Source organism: Drosophila navojoa, chromosome 4 (assembly GCF_054131105.1).
Source record: "Drosophila navojoa isolate 15081-1374.11 chromosome 4, UAZ_NAV_1.0, whole genome shotgun sequence".
Lineage (NCBI taxonomy): Eukaryota > Metazoa > Arthropoda > Insecta > Diptera > Drosophilidae > Drosophila > Drosophila navojoa.
The window spans coordinates 12,064,852-12,080,115 of NC_142892.1; the positions used below are offsets into that span (position 1 = coordinate 12,064,852).

At 43.4% G+C, this 15,264-nt stretch overlaps 1 protein-coding gene across 1 annotated transcript; it reads right to left on the reverse strand.

Moving 5' to 3' along the window:
* Positions 1 to 221: 221 nt before the first annotated feature.
* GluRIA (Glutamate receptor IA) lies at positions 222 to 14,723 on the reverse strand. Its single transcript, XM_018100958.3, has 14 exons — positions 13,834 to 14,723; positions 11,577 to 11,729; positions 10,924 to 11,051; positions 8,346 to 8,475; positions 4,117 to 4,370; positions 3,745 to 3,921; positions 3,406 to 3,642; positions 2,397 to 2,760; positions 2,223 to 2,317; positions 1,960 to 2,127; positions 1,385 to 1,852; positions 1,082 to 1,326; positions 615 to 1,008; positions 222 to 530 (listed from the first exon to the last, which is right to left on the reverse strand). The coding sequence occupies exons 1-14, from the start codon at positions 13,979 to 13,981 to the stop codon at positions 495 to 497; spliced, it is 2,997 nt and encodes a 998-aa protein (XP_017956447.1). The 5' UTR covers positions 13,982 to 14,723; the 3' UTR covers positions 222 to 494.
* Positions 14,724 to 15,264: the final 541 nt, after the last annotated feature.

The following is a 15,264-nucleotide window of genomic DNA, read 5'->3' on the forward strand; positions in this document are numbered from 1 at the left end:
AGCCGCTTAGGTTGTGCTGTCGAGGTGGTTGCTTTGTTAAAACTTTAAGTCAGCTAAGCGGCTTACCCTATATACACACCCACACACACACACACACGCACACACTCACGCACGCACGCCCGCACATACAGGTGCTCGAGTTGTATAACTCATACGCCGCATGAGCCAAAGCCAAGTGAATCCTTCCGACCACATGTAAATGATGCTCGACACGCTCTCACTCTGCTTAAATGTTACGCTTTATTATTTTGAATAATTTTTGACTTAAGCGCTAATTACAGCTACTTCCATTTAGTTATTATGCAATCCGAATGTAAACATTTATCAAAAATACAAATAATTATGCTGTACAGTTTTAGAACGCCGCCGCCTCCTCCTGCCGAATGCCAACTCCAAATGATCCGTATCTAAATTTGCCATTGATTGCCAGCGTCGTTTAGTTAGTTAATGCGTTTCAAATCCTATATACAAGTTTACTTGGAGACCAACTGAATTTACATGCTGTACTGATAGCGCACATTGGACGCCAGCTGGAAGAGGCAGAACGAGTGAACGAGTGAATGAATGAATGAATGAATGAATATCTATTTACTCTAAATTAAATCATGGCTCACCTCAACGCCCACCAGACGCTCGTCGTAGTCGCTGCCCGCCTGCATGGCGAGCTTGGCCTGGGACTGCATGATGGCATCCGAGAGAGAGTCCCGCTGATATGTAGAGGAGCCCAACATGCCGCCGCCAGTGGAGCCATTGGCTGGCAGCTTGCGACGCGACGTCTTGCTGCGGCAAATGAACTCGAGTATGGCCACCAGGACGGCGAGCAGCAGACCGCCGATTAATATGTAATAGATGCCGGCCACATTGCTCAGCGAGAGCTCGTTGGGTGTGCTCGTCTCCTGGCTGTCCAAATTGGGATTACATTCGGTTTTGTCAAACCACCATTTGTTGCGCAACTTGAGCAGCTCGCCGTTCTCCTTGAGCGACAGCACAGCCAGATTGAGACGATTCCTGCAGTGGAGTGCAAGGGGAGGCGAAAAATTAAGCTAATCCCACTAGCTAAAGTGTTTAATCAATCACTTACCGCAGTGGCGAACCAATGGGCGTGGCTATGCCAAAGCCCTTGGTGTCTATGTTGCGCCCCACCTTCATGGTGTCGCAGGGAGCTCGCGCGTTAACATATTCATTCTTGGGCGACTCCACGAGCAGGGCGTACTTGCCCTTGGAGGTGCGCACACGCCGGATGCCCTCGTCGTAGGTGCGCACGGACAGGTGCGGATTGGCGTTCATGTACTCCCACATTTTGGTGTGCAATCCAATCTTCGAGCGCTGCATAAAAGGGGCCTTTAGAAAAACGAGACTGCATTGGGCCGGCACTAAAACTCACGTGAAAAAAGTCCCAGGTGGAGCCGTGCAGCAGTGTGCCGTACTGGACGTCGGTTTGCATGGCCAGATCCTCGGGCGATTTGATGGGCGCCACCATGCGCTCGACCGTGAGGAATGCAGCCAAATTGGCTGTATAGGACGAGATCAGAATGATGGTGAAGAACCACCAAACGGCGGCAGCAATGCGTCCGGCTATCGAGGGCGGTGTCAGGTCGCAGCCCTGCTGCATGAAGGCGGCCAGCGAATACCAAAAGGAGTTGAGCAGACTAAACTCGTTGAGTGGTGCTGCTGCTGGCTGATGTGGCTCCGGTGGTTCGCTCAACTGGACACCACCAATGATGCCCGGCGGCTGTTGCTGTGCATTCGTTTCGCTGGCCGAGCGACGCACGATGCGCCACTCGTGGGGCGGCAGCCGCGTGACAAAGTAAAGCACAAGGCTTACGCCGACGTAACTCAAGATGACACTTATCTGAAAGAGAGAGAGAGAGAGCGAAAGAGTGAGAGAGGGGGAGGTGGCTGAGTAAAGTCAGGTAAGTGGTAGCGAAACCTTAAGCTCTGACAATGTGCTAGACCTACCCATATCTCCTGCGAGAGGGGATTCAGAAAACTGAAGACACCCGGAGTTTGTTTCACTGGCTTCTTAATCATTATGGAGATGCCCAGGGACATGAAGGGCTTGGTAAAGTCTATGACGCGCTCCCGTTCCGCCGTAATTGTCATCGCTGCAATCGCCATGTCCGCCTCCTTTAAGCCCAAAGACAACGACAACAACAACGACAATAAAGCAGTTACAAAGTGTCGACAACAATTGTCAGCCAGTGTCTGTGTTCGTTTCTCACCTTGCGCACCAGCTCACCCACCATGCCATCCCAGCCGCCGGGTGCGAACTGATTCTCGGAGCCGTAGTTGCCGTCCTGCACCAGTCGCAGCTCAACTGACGATGCGGAAGAAAGTCAGTGAGGAAAAGCATTTCAGTCGAACAGATTCACACACAAGTGGAAATCGGAACTCACATTTAATGCCCAGCCTGTTGGCAATCAGCTCGGCCATATCCTTGCAGTATCCCTCAAAGCGATCGTTGCCAACCAGCTGCTGGCCGTAGCTGGCCTTATGCATTAGATATGGCTCCTCCAGCACACTGGTCACGATGTACGTGTGATTGCGTGTGTAATCCCCATTGCCGGCGGCCATTGCGCTGCGCGAGCTGCTGCCATGGCTGCGATGGCCGTGGAACGGCAGAAAGCCGACATCGTCCCGCCACTCGGCCACCTGTTGCAGCGTGCTGTTCACCGACATCTCCACCACCTGCAAGGTGTAGTTCACTCGCCGCCCGTCATCATCAAAGCGCACGGCACCAGTTAATCCATCGATTTCCACCTGCACAACAAGCATAAACAATGAGATTAGCTGCGGGAGTTGGGAGCCGCTTTAAAGAAAACAGAAAAAGTTTGATTGTGCCTGAAGCCTGACTGCCTGCCTGTTGTTGTTGTTGTTCTTGCTGCTGCTGCTACTCTTGTTGCTGTTCATTTTTACAGACAAATATTTGCAATCAGAAAGTTTTATAATTTCTATCTATCAGCAGCACTCGCCCAGAGCAAAAGTTTCATAAATATACTTAAACAATTATAAGAGTTCATCGACTTTATCTTTACTTTTACTGTTCTTTCTTATACGCAATGTAATTGGCGCTGTTGGGCATATTAATGTTACAGAATGAATTAAATTCGATAAAGCTTTCTATTAGTTCTACAATCATCAAGCATACGCCTCATTAATTCTGTTGTCCTTGCAAATCTCCTAAATTAACTCAAGTTTCCTCAACTCAAGCAGTTCACAGGGTATCTCCCAGTCAATCACTGCTCTGGCAGCAGCTCGCATGCCAACAATTTCAGCTTAAAATTAAAGATTTTAAATAACTTTCAGCGAAATACTTGCAGCGTTTCTCTCGAAAAAAAATGTTCATCAAAATTGTTTCGCCCGCACGAGGGCGATGGATGTAAAATGCAAAATGTTGACTTTTACCTTGCGCAGCACCCGTGAGATTTTCTCTCCTTGCTCCCAGGGCGTGACCCAGCCCTTGGATGTGCTGCAGTCCAGCAGGGCGCTCGATTCGTTCAGCGAGTTGGCGCCGCCTGCGCCGCCCGCATGACTCCGCCGCTGCAGATGATTGGCACGAAACTGATCCGGCTTCTTGCGCAGAATGCGATTGAAGGCCTCGACAAGCACAAAGACCGCATCGTACATGAGTGCTGCCTGGGCCTGGGGGAGAGGCGGGGAAAGGGGTTCACCAATGGGTTGTAAACAAAGAGAAATGCCTTCAGTCTACAAGCAACTAGGGCTCGGGTCTGTGTAAGAATTTACCGAAATAGCTGGCTGACTGGCGCCGCCTGCTGTGCCAGCACCACTCGCCGGCTCTAAGCGCTTCCGGCTGTCATGGAAATCACGCAAGGCGCGCCGATTAGTGTCCACAATGCGAAAGCCGGTGATGTTGATGGCTCCAAACTCCACAACGTCGCTGGGCCAGTGGTTATCCATGACCTACGCACACGACGAGAATATAACAAAAAAAAAGAAAGCCAGAAAAAGAGTGAGAGAGAGTCAGAAAGGATAACAAAGCCTAACGGATGCTGGTAATAATTGCTTATTAAAGGCGCCCAGCGGGGGCCACGTAAAGGTAGCTCGGCAAAGCTGGTAAGTTGCCACGGAATTTGTTTTCTGGCAGTCTGCACTCACCAGGCCGCTGAGCAGGTAATGATAGGTGCGCCTGCCGAGCTTTACGTCCCGCACATGCTGTACGATGATCTCTTTGGCCATTTCCGCCGGGCAGTCGAGCACGATGCGCTTTTTGCTGAAGCGCCCCAAATCCTCCATCGTGTGCAAAAATTCAATGGCCATCGTTACGTTGGCGATGCGTTTGACCATTTGCACACGAAATGTTTCATTTCCGGGCTTCAGTTCTTGATAGATTTGCTGCAGGCGCAGTAAGCCTACGGATAGTCGATGGCGGCAGCAGGAGGAAATGGGCCAAAAAAAAAAATGAAAAACAAGCAAACATCAGCGCAGTAATATTGAGTGCTATATAAGCCATATATATATATATACATGTGGGGGATAAAACACGTGTGGATGCGTGTGTGGTGTGTTTGTGTATGTGTGTGTGTTTGCTTTTTGGCAATCAAAAGTAAAGCGCCATATAAACGCGATTTAAGAGATGAAATGCCCGAAAAACGGGACATCAGAAACTTGATTAAGTAATATACAAACGAAGTAGTTGCCCGATAAGCGAATATTTTAAGATATATACACGTCTTGAATAATTTTAATATATTGAATAAAAAAAGAAATGAATATATAAAAATGAATACTAAATAAATAATATATAAATACTAAATAAAATAAGTATATAAATATGCCCGACAAGAGAATATTTTATGATATATATGTCTTGAATAATTTTAATATATTTAATAAAATAAGAAAATATATAAAAATTAATATTAAATAATATATAAATACTAAATAAAATAAATATATAAATATAAAAATAAACTTAACAAAATTAATATTATATAATCAAATAAGGCAACTTCTTTTTTTTTTTTTGCCAATTTAAACTTAATATAATCAAGCAAAGCATAAGAGTAAATACATACGTATATACATACATATATCATGCCAAACACTAGATCATAAATTTATTCTACTATCAATTCGGTTCCATATGGCTTGGCAGTCGAGTATTTGTTATTTCTAGCATGGCAAATAAGCATACAAATTGGACTCAACACTTGGTTAACTGTTGCATATGAATATCATTTGAAATCGTTTGAATATGATTTTGTGATTTTGGCAAAGTTTTGCGAGAAAAAGTCAATAAACTATAAAATGTTTATTTATCTCTTACAGCTATTTGCTCTTGCCCCACATTGGCACGCATATTTACTTTCTTTTTCGACTGCTGCATATGCAGGGGAAGAGCTCTGTTCGCTGCTTATGAATACTTTATATACACACTCAGTCACTCAGTCACACTCAATCACTACCTCAATCTCTCATTGCCAGGCCGCAAAAAACATTTTCACACGCCATTTGTTGCACGGCGTTGTTGTCACAGATGTTTTTTCGTTGCTGTTGTTGCTGTCCTTTCTGTTGTAGTTGTTGTTGTTATTGCCTTTGATTTCTGGCTGCATGATTTGTTGGCATTGGCCACAAAACAAAAATAACAACAACAAATGCGAGAACAACACTCACTCAAACCGAAGAGGAAACGGAAGTGCACAGACAATTGAAGTACTTTTTTGTGGCACGTTGGTAACATTTCAATAAATAGCGAAAACTCCCCGTGCCGTCAACAAAATGAACGAGAAAAAAAGAGAAGAAAATAATAATAAAATTGGGTGCGTGCTGTTTGCTCAGCCATTTAGTTGCTGTTGTTGTTGTTGTTGTTGCCAGCTGTGTGCGTGTGTGTGTGTGTCTGTGTGCGATGATGTTTTATTGAATGCTTCCTATGTAGTCGCGTATTGCTTTTTCTGCAACTTTTGTATTCATGAATGCGCCAAAAAATATGCTACCAATTTGTCGCCGTGTGCGATGTTCGTTTGCCGAACAACGGTAACAGCAACAGCAACAGCGACAGCAACAGCAACAACGACAAATAAAAAAGGCAAAAAATCGGGTCTAGAGCGAAGAACAAAGCAATAACAACAAACTGCTGACAGCGGCATTAAAATATAAAGTCTCGCTGCGGTGCCTTTCGTTAACAATGTAAACGATGCCTGGCAACGTGTATTGAGCTGAAGTCGGCCAAAATGCCAAAGCCCAACAATAACAACAATAGCAGCTAGGGCAGTGCTACTACTACTGCTGCTGCTGCTGCTGCTGTTGGTGTTGCTGCTGCTGCTGCGGCATTTCCTTTTCCTGCGCCGTATGCCAGCGGCAACAATGTCGGCCTACTTTTCGGCAAACGGCGCAAATATTAAAAAACAGCCGAAAAAAAAGATATTCAAGCAGGCAGCAGCAGGCAGCAAGCAGCTAGCAGCAGGCAGCAAAAAGGGCCAAGCGCTGCCAGCAGTTGCATAAAGTCATAAATTTTATTTCACACAGAGTCATTAACACATGACACACACACACACGGACACAGACGGAGAGGCACACAATGGCAGCAGCGCCATAACGACAGCCTGTGAACTCATTATAAAAGGCGCAAAAAGGCGTCGGCATAAAAATGTTCAAATAACACACGCAAAAATCACTGCGGCGTATACGTAATATCATATGAAATTTTTACACAGCTCGAAGTTGTTCGCTCAGCTCGCTGCCATTGTGTGTGTGTGTGTGCCAACAATACACATGTGTATTACGTGTGAATGTGTGTATGTGCGTGAGTGTGAGTGTTTCTGTGTGTGTGTGTGTGTGTGATGTCTTTAGTCCCTGCCTTGATGTCTTCATCTTTGGCCGTAATTGCTGTCGTCGACGCGCCGCACGTAGACTGCAGGAAATTGCTTTGAAATAAATTTCAATACAACAACAACAACAATAAGAGCGGCAACAATAACAGAAGTTGCCTAAGACAACAACAAATACATTATGTGGCATAGTATGTAGCCAGACTCAACCATATGTGCACAGCTCCGTCTGTCTGCCTCTCATCTCACATCCACTTGTTCCCCTGCTCAAGCAGCCGAGCCACTCCTAAGCGCTCGAGAGCACTCAAGAGCCTCTGCCTAGCTGCCTGCCTGCCTGTCTGTCTGTCTGTCTGTCTGTCAGGCCGTCTGGCTAGCTAGCTCTCTCTTACTTTTACTTTCAGCAGAAGGCGCTGCTGCCTCTTTGTGCCGCTCATTTAATTACATATTAGCAAAAAGAAGAGCGAAGCGAAGACGAAAAAAAAAAGAGGAAAAATGAAGGCGACGCAGCTACCGAAGGGGCAGCTGTGGCGGGTCTGTTAAGTGGCACAAGCTGACGATATTATAGACATGTGTTTGATGTCTGATTTCTATTTACATTTGCGCGGGTTAAGGCGCAGCTGAGAGGGAAAGTGTCAGAGCAGGACAGAGAGGCTTGTTCTTGGCATTAACTGATGCAATTTGCTTCGACGAGGAATTATTTGAAGTAAGCGCTTTCAAATTCCCTGTACACAATTTGCGCTGCCTTGTTTGAGTGGGTCTGTTTGGGTTTGTCTGGGGCCGAGTTTGAGTCGAGGCTTAATCTGAAATTCGTTGAATGCTTAATATTAAGTAAATTGTATAAGCAGACCTCTTTTGGGCCAGCATACTTAATGTACGCAATTTGGCTGAAAATTCATTGAAAATATCCTTGCAACGGCTGCTATTTACATAAATGAATAAATAAATTGCATAAATACAGCCTAAGCTGCTCTTGCTTTTCCAGCGAAATTTCATTATGATATATAGTATGCCTTACTTGATGTTATATTATGTATGTTTGCCTTCGAATCCTTCCAGCAGAAACTAAAAGTTTTAATTTGAAACAATATTCAAATATTTTGCTTTCCCATGCAAACTTTTAGTTTGCCAGGCCCAGGCCAAGCGCCTGGCATAATAAATTTAATTGAAGAGCTGTCAACTTTTGCCGTCAGAGACTTGGCTAAATATGCGAATTAATCTTAATTAATTGGCATTGTTTCGCCTCAGTTCGGCTCGCTCGTGCTCGCCACACGCACACAAATACTTACAGCTGAAATGTCAAACACTCAGAGAATAACAGAAAAATGAAGAAGAGGAGGAGGAAGAGGAGGAGGAAGCCGAAACACACACAAACGCAATAACAAAACAACAAAAAACAATAACCGCAACGAACTGAAGCCGCTCGCCCCCATTGGCGCCCCATTTGCTGAGCGCTAACGAAAGCGAAAATGAAATGAAATCAAAATACATGCAGTAAACAATGGGAAAATGTGGCTGTCTGCCACGCCCCCGCGTGCCCGCCGCTTATCTCATACTCACCATCGTGCGAATCGTACAGATAAATAATGCTTTGCCAGCCGTAGTACTGTATGGTATCAATAATTGCCTGATGATAATCCGGACGCATGCTGATTGCGAAATCCAACAGGCCTGATGACGGGGTGAGCACCTAAAAGTATGCAAAACAAAGCGATCCATGAGTGGAGCACAGCGCAGCGCACAGTGGGGTTAGCCCCCGTCCCCGCTGGAGTCTAACAATGTAATGTGTACGCTACATGAAGCAATAATAAAATGAAACGCGTTTCCGCTTTGACGCTAGCAGCGACAGGCAGGATTGCGAGCGGGTCGCAGGGCGGCAGGGGGGGTGAGGCCGAAGGACATGTAAGTCCTGCCTTTTGCCTGGCAGCCAAGCAAGTGCGAGCATATACTCGATATGTATATGCTACAACAAGAGATATGTACACAGAGACCCGTTTCCGTTTAGCTGTACACACACACACGCACACACATACAACTGCCTGAAGGCGCACGCAAATGCGCAGTCTGCTGTGTGAGTGTGTGTGATAGAGCGAGAGAGCTGCTGCTGCTGCTTGCCGACGCCATATCTTGATTTATAGTGATTGAAATAAAAGAGGCCAAGAGCGCATCATAAATTTTTTTGCGCTCACTGTGAAGCAGCGGAGCGACGGCACGACGGAACGACGGAGCGAGCTCGCATTGGGGGCGCTCGTTTGGCATTGTCTTCCGGCTGCGGCACTTTGGGCTCTTTGGCTTTTTGTATTGTGAAGTGCCAGGCGCAGTGACAACAACAGTGACAACAACAACAACAACAACAGCGCCAGCAACCAGTCGCCTCTGTTGTTGGTAGTAAATTTTCTTCAAATTACAATTATTATGATTTGTGCTTTGCTTTTGATTTAGTGCAGCGTCTGCCAGCCACAACAACAGCTGTATGTGTGTATATGTGCGTGTGTCTGTGTTCTTATAGCCACTTTGTGTTATGGCTTCATTTTTATAAACTCTAGTTCAGTGTGTGTGTGTGTGTGTGCGACTGCCCCCAAAGTGCCCGAGCTGCAGCTTGATGTTTAAATTAGAAATGTGGCATGAGCTCAATTCCGCCCCTGACCATGCCCAATTCGACGCACAGCACAAAGTGCAGCTTAAGCTGTTTAGTGAGCTGGATGAAAAGTTATGGCCAGTAGCTAAGGAAAAGAATAGTCGTCAAGCGGCAAATGCACTTCAAGCTTTCTGGGACCTTTCACAATTGGGCTATTGAAGTGTTTCATGTTTTTGGGTCTGTCAGCCATAATTGCTATGCTACCATAAACCAGCAACCTATTGACCCAAATTAAATGGTTGAAAATTTCACAGTCTGATGCCACAAAAACGCACACACACACACACACACACAGATACACACAGTGAGGGAGAAAAGTGTGTTGACGGAAATGTTGTTCCATCTGTTGTCGGTTGAAATGAAACTCGTTTTATTTGCATTTGGCATTTGGCATTTAGCTCTACAATGGCCGAGCGTTGCCAGAATAATCGTTTTTGTGGGGCTGCCACTTTGATTGGGCTCAGACTTCAGTTCGTATTTTGTTAATTTTTCCACATTTCTGCATTCTGGCTTATGTTTTTTTTTTTTGCATTTGTTGCATGCCAAATATGCACACGTCAATTTGTTTGTGGCAACATTTTATATCAATTTCCCATTTAGTATTTATAAATTTTCGGCCAGGTCAACTCACTCATGCTGGCCCACACAGCATGGCCGATCTAGTCCAACAACTTTGGAGCAAAACAATGATTTCAATTTCATATTCTGTTGACAGTTGAGAGAAATATTTCTTAATTGACTTTTATGCCACACACATGACGAAATCTCTTGAATAGCTCTTGAATAATTATTTTCGGCATATTTCTGTAGAGTCTGCAGAGTTTAAGCTATTATTTCTCTGAATAGTTGGTCTGCTCAATATATACCTATACTCTATACATATATAATATATTTCGAGTTTATGGGCTTTGTGTCACTTAAGTTCTCAGCTAGCTGAATTTATTAATTAAACTTTTCTTAAACATTCTTACTCTGTTATTAATTGAAATATTTGGCAATAGACTTTTTGGAGCACATAAATAACTCTTTGCATTCCTGGGAACTAGTGTTAATATGGGTTTCCTTATATTATTATTATTATTTTTTTTTTTTTTTTACTATTTCTCTAGAGGTTCACGAAACTGATGAAGAGCTTTAATTATAATTTCTCCCACACTAAAGCATTCCACGCTCTCACAGAAGCATTCCACATGTTCTCTTTGTTTCATTACAAGCGTTTGCCCTTTTTCCAAGTCCTCAGGCAACTTCATTACTCATCAGCGCACACACGCACACTAGCTTATGTGTGTGTGACCGAGTGTGTGTGTATGTGTGTTACTTAGTTTATTGACTCTCTGCTTTGTGCAAGGCTCATATCACGAGTCGTTTTCTCTTTCTGGGTGGCTGGCGACAAACCACATCAAATGTAAATAACTGCACACAAAATCAATTACGTATGACATTCCTACTTTTTTTTTCTCTCTTTGTATTGGTGTGCGGTTGGTGGCATTTGGAACTTACCTTTTCCGGAAACCAGGGCGTCACGAATGGCATTTGGAACGTATTCGAATAGGAGTGCAATGTGTCAAACGAGTCCGGCGATACGGCGCCCAGCATTGAGTAGACTCCGCGCGAGAATTGATTGCAAACTGCAGGTTAAAGCAATAAATTTTTGTGTGCTCTGCTCTTTCTCTTCTCTCTTCTCCTTTCTCTCCTTTTTTTCGGGAAAAGTGAGAAAATAAGAAGAGCAGCGTGTGGCAAACGCGACGGGGTAAAAGGTTGTAGTGGGAGTTGTGCTTGTGTTGGGGCAGGTCACAAAGTGTTTGTGTGTGTGTGTGTGTGTGTGTGTGTGTGTGCGGGAGCAGTGTCTAGGTCGTGATGTAAATGAATGTGCGCAATTAAACGGCTGCGGGGCCAGCGTGTGGCAGGTGTAGGACGCGTTGAGGGGACGGGGTCGGGAGCGGGAGCGGGGTTGGGGTTGCAATTTTCAATAAAAATGCGCATAATTAATGCAGACGAGTGATGTGATGGAGCATGGGTGGGATTTGTCGGAGCAAAGCATTGAGTGAGAGTGCTCGCATTTTATTGCATTTGTTTTCCTTTGTTGTGTGCGTGCGCCTGGGTAGGGGCGGGAGTGTGTGGGAGTGGCTGCACTGGGGCGTGGCAACACCTACTCAAGCGCGATAATTTGAATGCATCCGCCGTATTGATGACATCAACGTACGCCTGCAGCTCAAAGCGACGCGCACTGACATTCAGATTGTGATTGAGCATTGCATATTTAAAGGCTGATTGCACATCGTCCGTGCCCTGCTCGAAGATGGCGCCTGTGGGAGAGCGAAAGAGAGAGAGAGAGAGATGTAGAAAGAGTGTGACATAGTTAGAGAATATAGAATATTTTTGCTTCGTTAAATATTTAGGCGGCTTTTGACACAGTCCTCTTAATATTAAACGAAAGCGCACTGAATAAATATTTACACAAATGATAGTATAGCACACACACACACAAGCACATAAACACACACACAATGACAGGCAGGCACTCTAATGCCAAACGAAGTGTTGATGCTGCAATTTTGCAAACTGCGCTTTTGCCTGGTTGGCAGCACCAAGCAGCACCACACAGGACCTCAGCCACAGAAACGGCAGACGGAGCTGCTATCGTTGTTACTGTTGCTGCTGCTGTTGCTGGAGTCCTGCAACAGGAGCAGGTGAGCAGCCTCGCGTGCCAAAGCCAAAGCCAGTCAGCATGACTGTCACATTAGCACAGCGAACAGCATAGCCAAACACCATACCAAACACACACACACACACACACTGGCTGGCTGGCAATATGACTGCAGGCGCTGTGACTGAGGTGCCATAGCGTAATAAAAAAAAAAGCAGCGCAGCGCAGCGCGAAAATAAAATGCACAAAGCATATATGTATATTTGAAAACAAAAATGCAGAAAATAACGTTAAATTGTATTGCTGCTCGTGCTCCTGCCAGCTATAACGGCACAGTTCCAATTATTTTTATGCACTCCACACACATATGTATGTATGTAAATTATGTAAATTGTGAAATTGATTGCAATTCATCTATATAACCGATGAATAGTTAAAGCCGGACCCAAAAATGTGAGTGAAATTAAAATAAAGAGCATATTGGTCAATTAAATTAATGCGCTGGGGAAAATGGCAATGAAAATATCGTCAATAGTAATTCATTATAAAATAATTACTTAAAAGGTATAAATGAAAATAAATATGTGATAAAAATAGAATATGTTTACATTAAAATTTTGAATTTTGAAAAGGTTGATAACTCAACGTTTTATTTGAATTTATTTTATTTTTTTTAATTATTATATTTACGTTAGGTTTATTATTATTTTGTAATTTTAAATACAAAAATAATTAATACCGTATTTTATGTCTGAAATTTTTTTTGCATTTTATTTTATTAATTTGAATTAAAATAAAATTAAATTACAATCTTTAATTTGAAAAATTTCAATCATATACATTTTTCTATATTATTTTTAATTTTTTATTATCTTTACTATTGTCTGATATTATTGGCACATTTTAATTGAAAATTGAATATATAATTTAATTTAATTTAAGCAGCTTGATACTTTACAATTTACTAACTTTGATTGGCAAAGAGATTTAATTTTAAGCTGCAAAAAAACTTTTTTCTGTAAATATATAAGTATTATAATTGTAATTTAAATATAAATTGAGGTTTGTATTGCATACCAAATTTAATGTGACTATTAATTTATGCCCATTATTTATTCAATTTAATGATAAACAAAACTTTAAGTCTGTATGCAAAAATATAAATTGTAAATAAAAGCATATTATTCTATTTGATATACTATTATTTTGCTTCTGACTAAAATTAAAATACTGCATAACAAGCCTATTAAAACGAGTTAATATTTATTTAGTGAAATTTAAATTTAAAAAAATAAATAAATATTGCAAAAAATGAAGAAGACTTTAATAAAAGTATTAAAAGCAAATTATGGCCAACAACTTAATTAAATTTTTCGCTTCTCTTTTGATTCAATCAACAAAATTCAGAGTTGACGAAATTAAGCGAGATATCCCAGCTCGATTACTCGCATTTTTCAACGGGGAGGTAGGAAAAAAAAAGTCTAATTGGATACCGAGACGAATTGTGGGAGCACATTCCATAGCCTGCATGCGGACATGCATGCCAGCTAGCATGTGCAGTGGCATGCCTGGCTGGAGTCACAGAAATACAATCACAACCATAACCATTGCCATTACACATTGTAGCAAAATTCTAGCGACAACTGCAACGAGTCCTTTTTGGTCCTGCTGCATGCTGCATGCCGTGTGCTATATGCTGCGTGCTGTGTGCTGCCTGTTGGTTCTGGTTCTGGCTTGCTTGGGGCGTTGCTTTTGATACTCACCTAATGGTATTTTCTCGGTTAACGATGCTGATTGTTGTTGCAATTGTTGTTGCTGCTGCTGTAGCTGAGCTGCGCTAAATTCCAGCCAACAAATGCTGCCAGCGCACATTAAATGTAAATATGCCAAGAATTTTAGCCCCGAATGCATTTTGTATTGCTATTTGCTTTCGCAACAAATTCGGTGAGAATTTTCCACTTGTAAGTTCTTCGAGTTGTTTTCCTGCTCTTCTCCACTTTTCGTTTCTTTTTATATCGAATGCGCGTTTTTTCGGGTGACTTTCGGGTATGTTGTTACCTTAATTTGTTGCAACAACCGGAGGCAGCTGTTGGCCCCTATTGAGCGCCCAAAGACGTTTCGTCGTCTGCTTAACTGTGCATTTGGTATTCTGCCAAGAGCTGGATTTTCTTTTCGTATTTTTTCGTTCGTATTAGGTTAATTAACTTGGTTTATAATGTTGATTAGCTATTATATATATGTATACTTGTTATATATGTATTATTTTTAATGTGATATTTATGTATTGATTAACTTTTTAACTAACTGCTTATCATAATAATGATGAGTTAATTTGAATTGAATTGAGTTAAGTCTAGCTACAGGAGCTACGAGGAGTCCTTTGAGCCAGTTGCTGCTGGCGCACTTTAAAACTCGAGCACGCTTGACTTTAACTGAAAGCACGCGCTGCCCTCAACCCTCGAGCGACACATTCGTTGCCCTCACGCACGCACACACGCACACGCACACACACACGCAGGACACGCGCGCACACACCCTCACAGGGAACACACAGAAGCTGCTTCGGCCGAAGTCTGCTCTGCAGTCAGAGTTCTTCTATCCGCGCACATGAACCAATCGTTGACGCGTTGTAATCAGCACTAAAAACGCCTAAGCTGCCCAGTAAGACGAGACCCAGCATCAGTCGAGGACCACAAAGCAACAAAGTTGCTTTGTCGCCCTTTTACAACGCGCTCAGCCGCTCGTGCGCCCGAATGCTGGATGCTGGCTGCTGTTGCTCTCTTTGTACTAAAAATGGAGTCACGCATTCGAATGACTCTCTCTGTGTCTCTCTCTCTCTTTTACGCTCGCTCTCTCTGGTCTGCAAAGTGCTTCGGCATCTCCAATTACTGACCTACTACGCTTAGGACTCTGCACAAGTGACGAATTGTTGCTGCTGCCGCTGTTGATGATGTTGTTGGTAGAATGTTTGTTTACGTTGTGCCTTGCATTTTTGGCTGCATAATTGATAGGGACAACAGCCAGAAGAAAAGGCAACAACTGCAGGCGGCTCTGCTGCTCGATGGCGCTCAAATCGTTTTTATCCAAAAGCCCAGTCTAACGGGCACGGCTTTGACAGCAAATGTTTTTGCCTTTTCCCTTTTCGATTTCGTTCCAATTTTCCGATTTCAGAGTTGAGTTTGCCGTTTTCCACT

Coding starts and splice junctions, on each gene's coding strand:
- GluRIA (XM_018100958.3), bottom strand. CDS start 13,981: ATGCATTCGGGGCTAAAATTCTTGGCATATTTACATTTAATGTGCGCT. Junction 11,052..11,576: donor ATTCAAATTATCGCGCTTGA/GTAGGTGTTGCC, acceptor TTTAACCTGCAG/TTTGCAATCAATTCTCGCGC. Junction 2,318..2,396: donor CAACAGGCTGGGCATTAAAT/GTGAGTTCCGAT, acceptor CCGCATCGTCAG/TTGAGCTGCGACTGGTGCAG.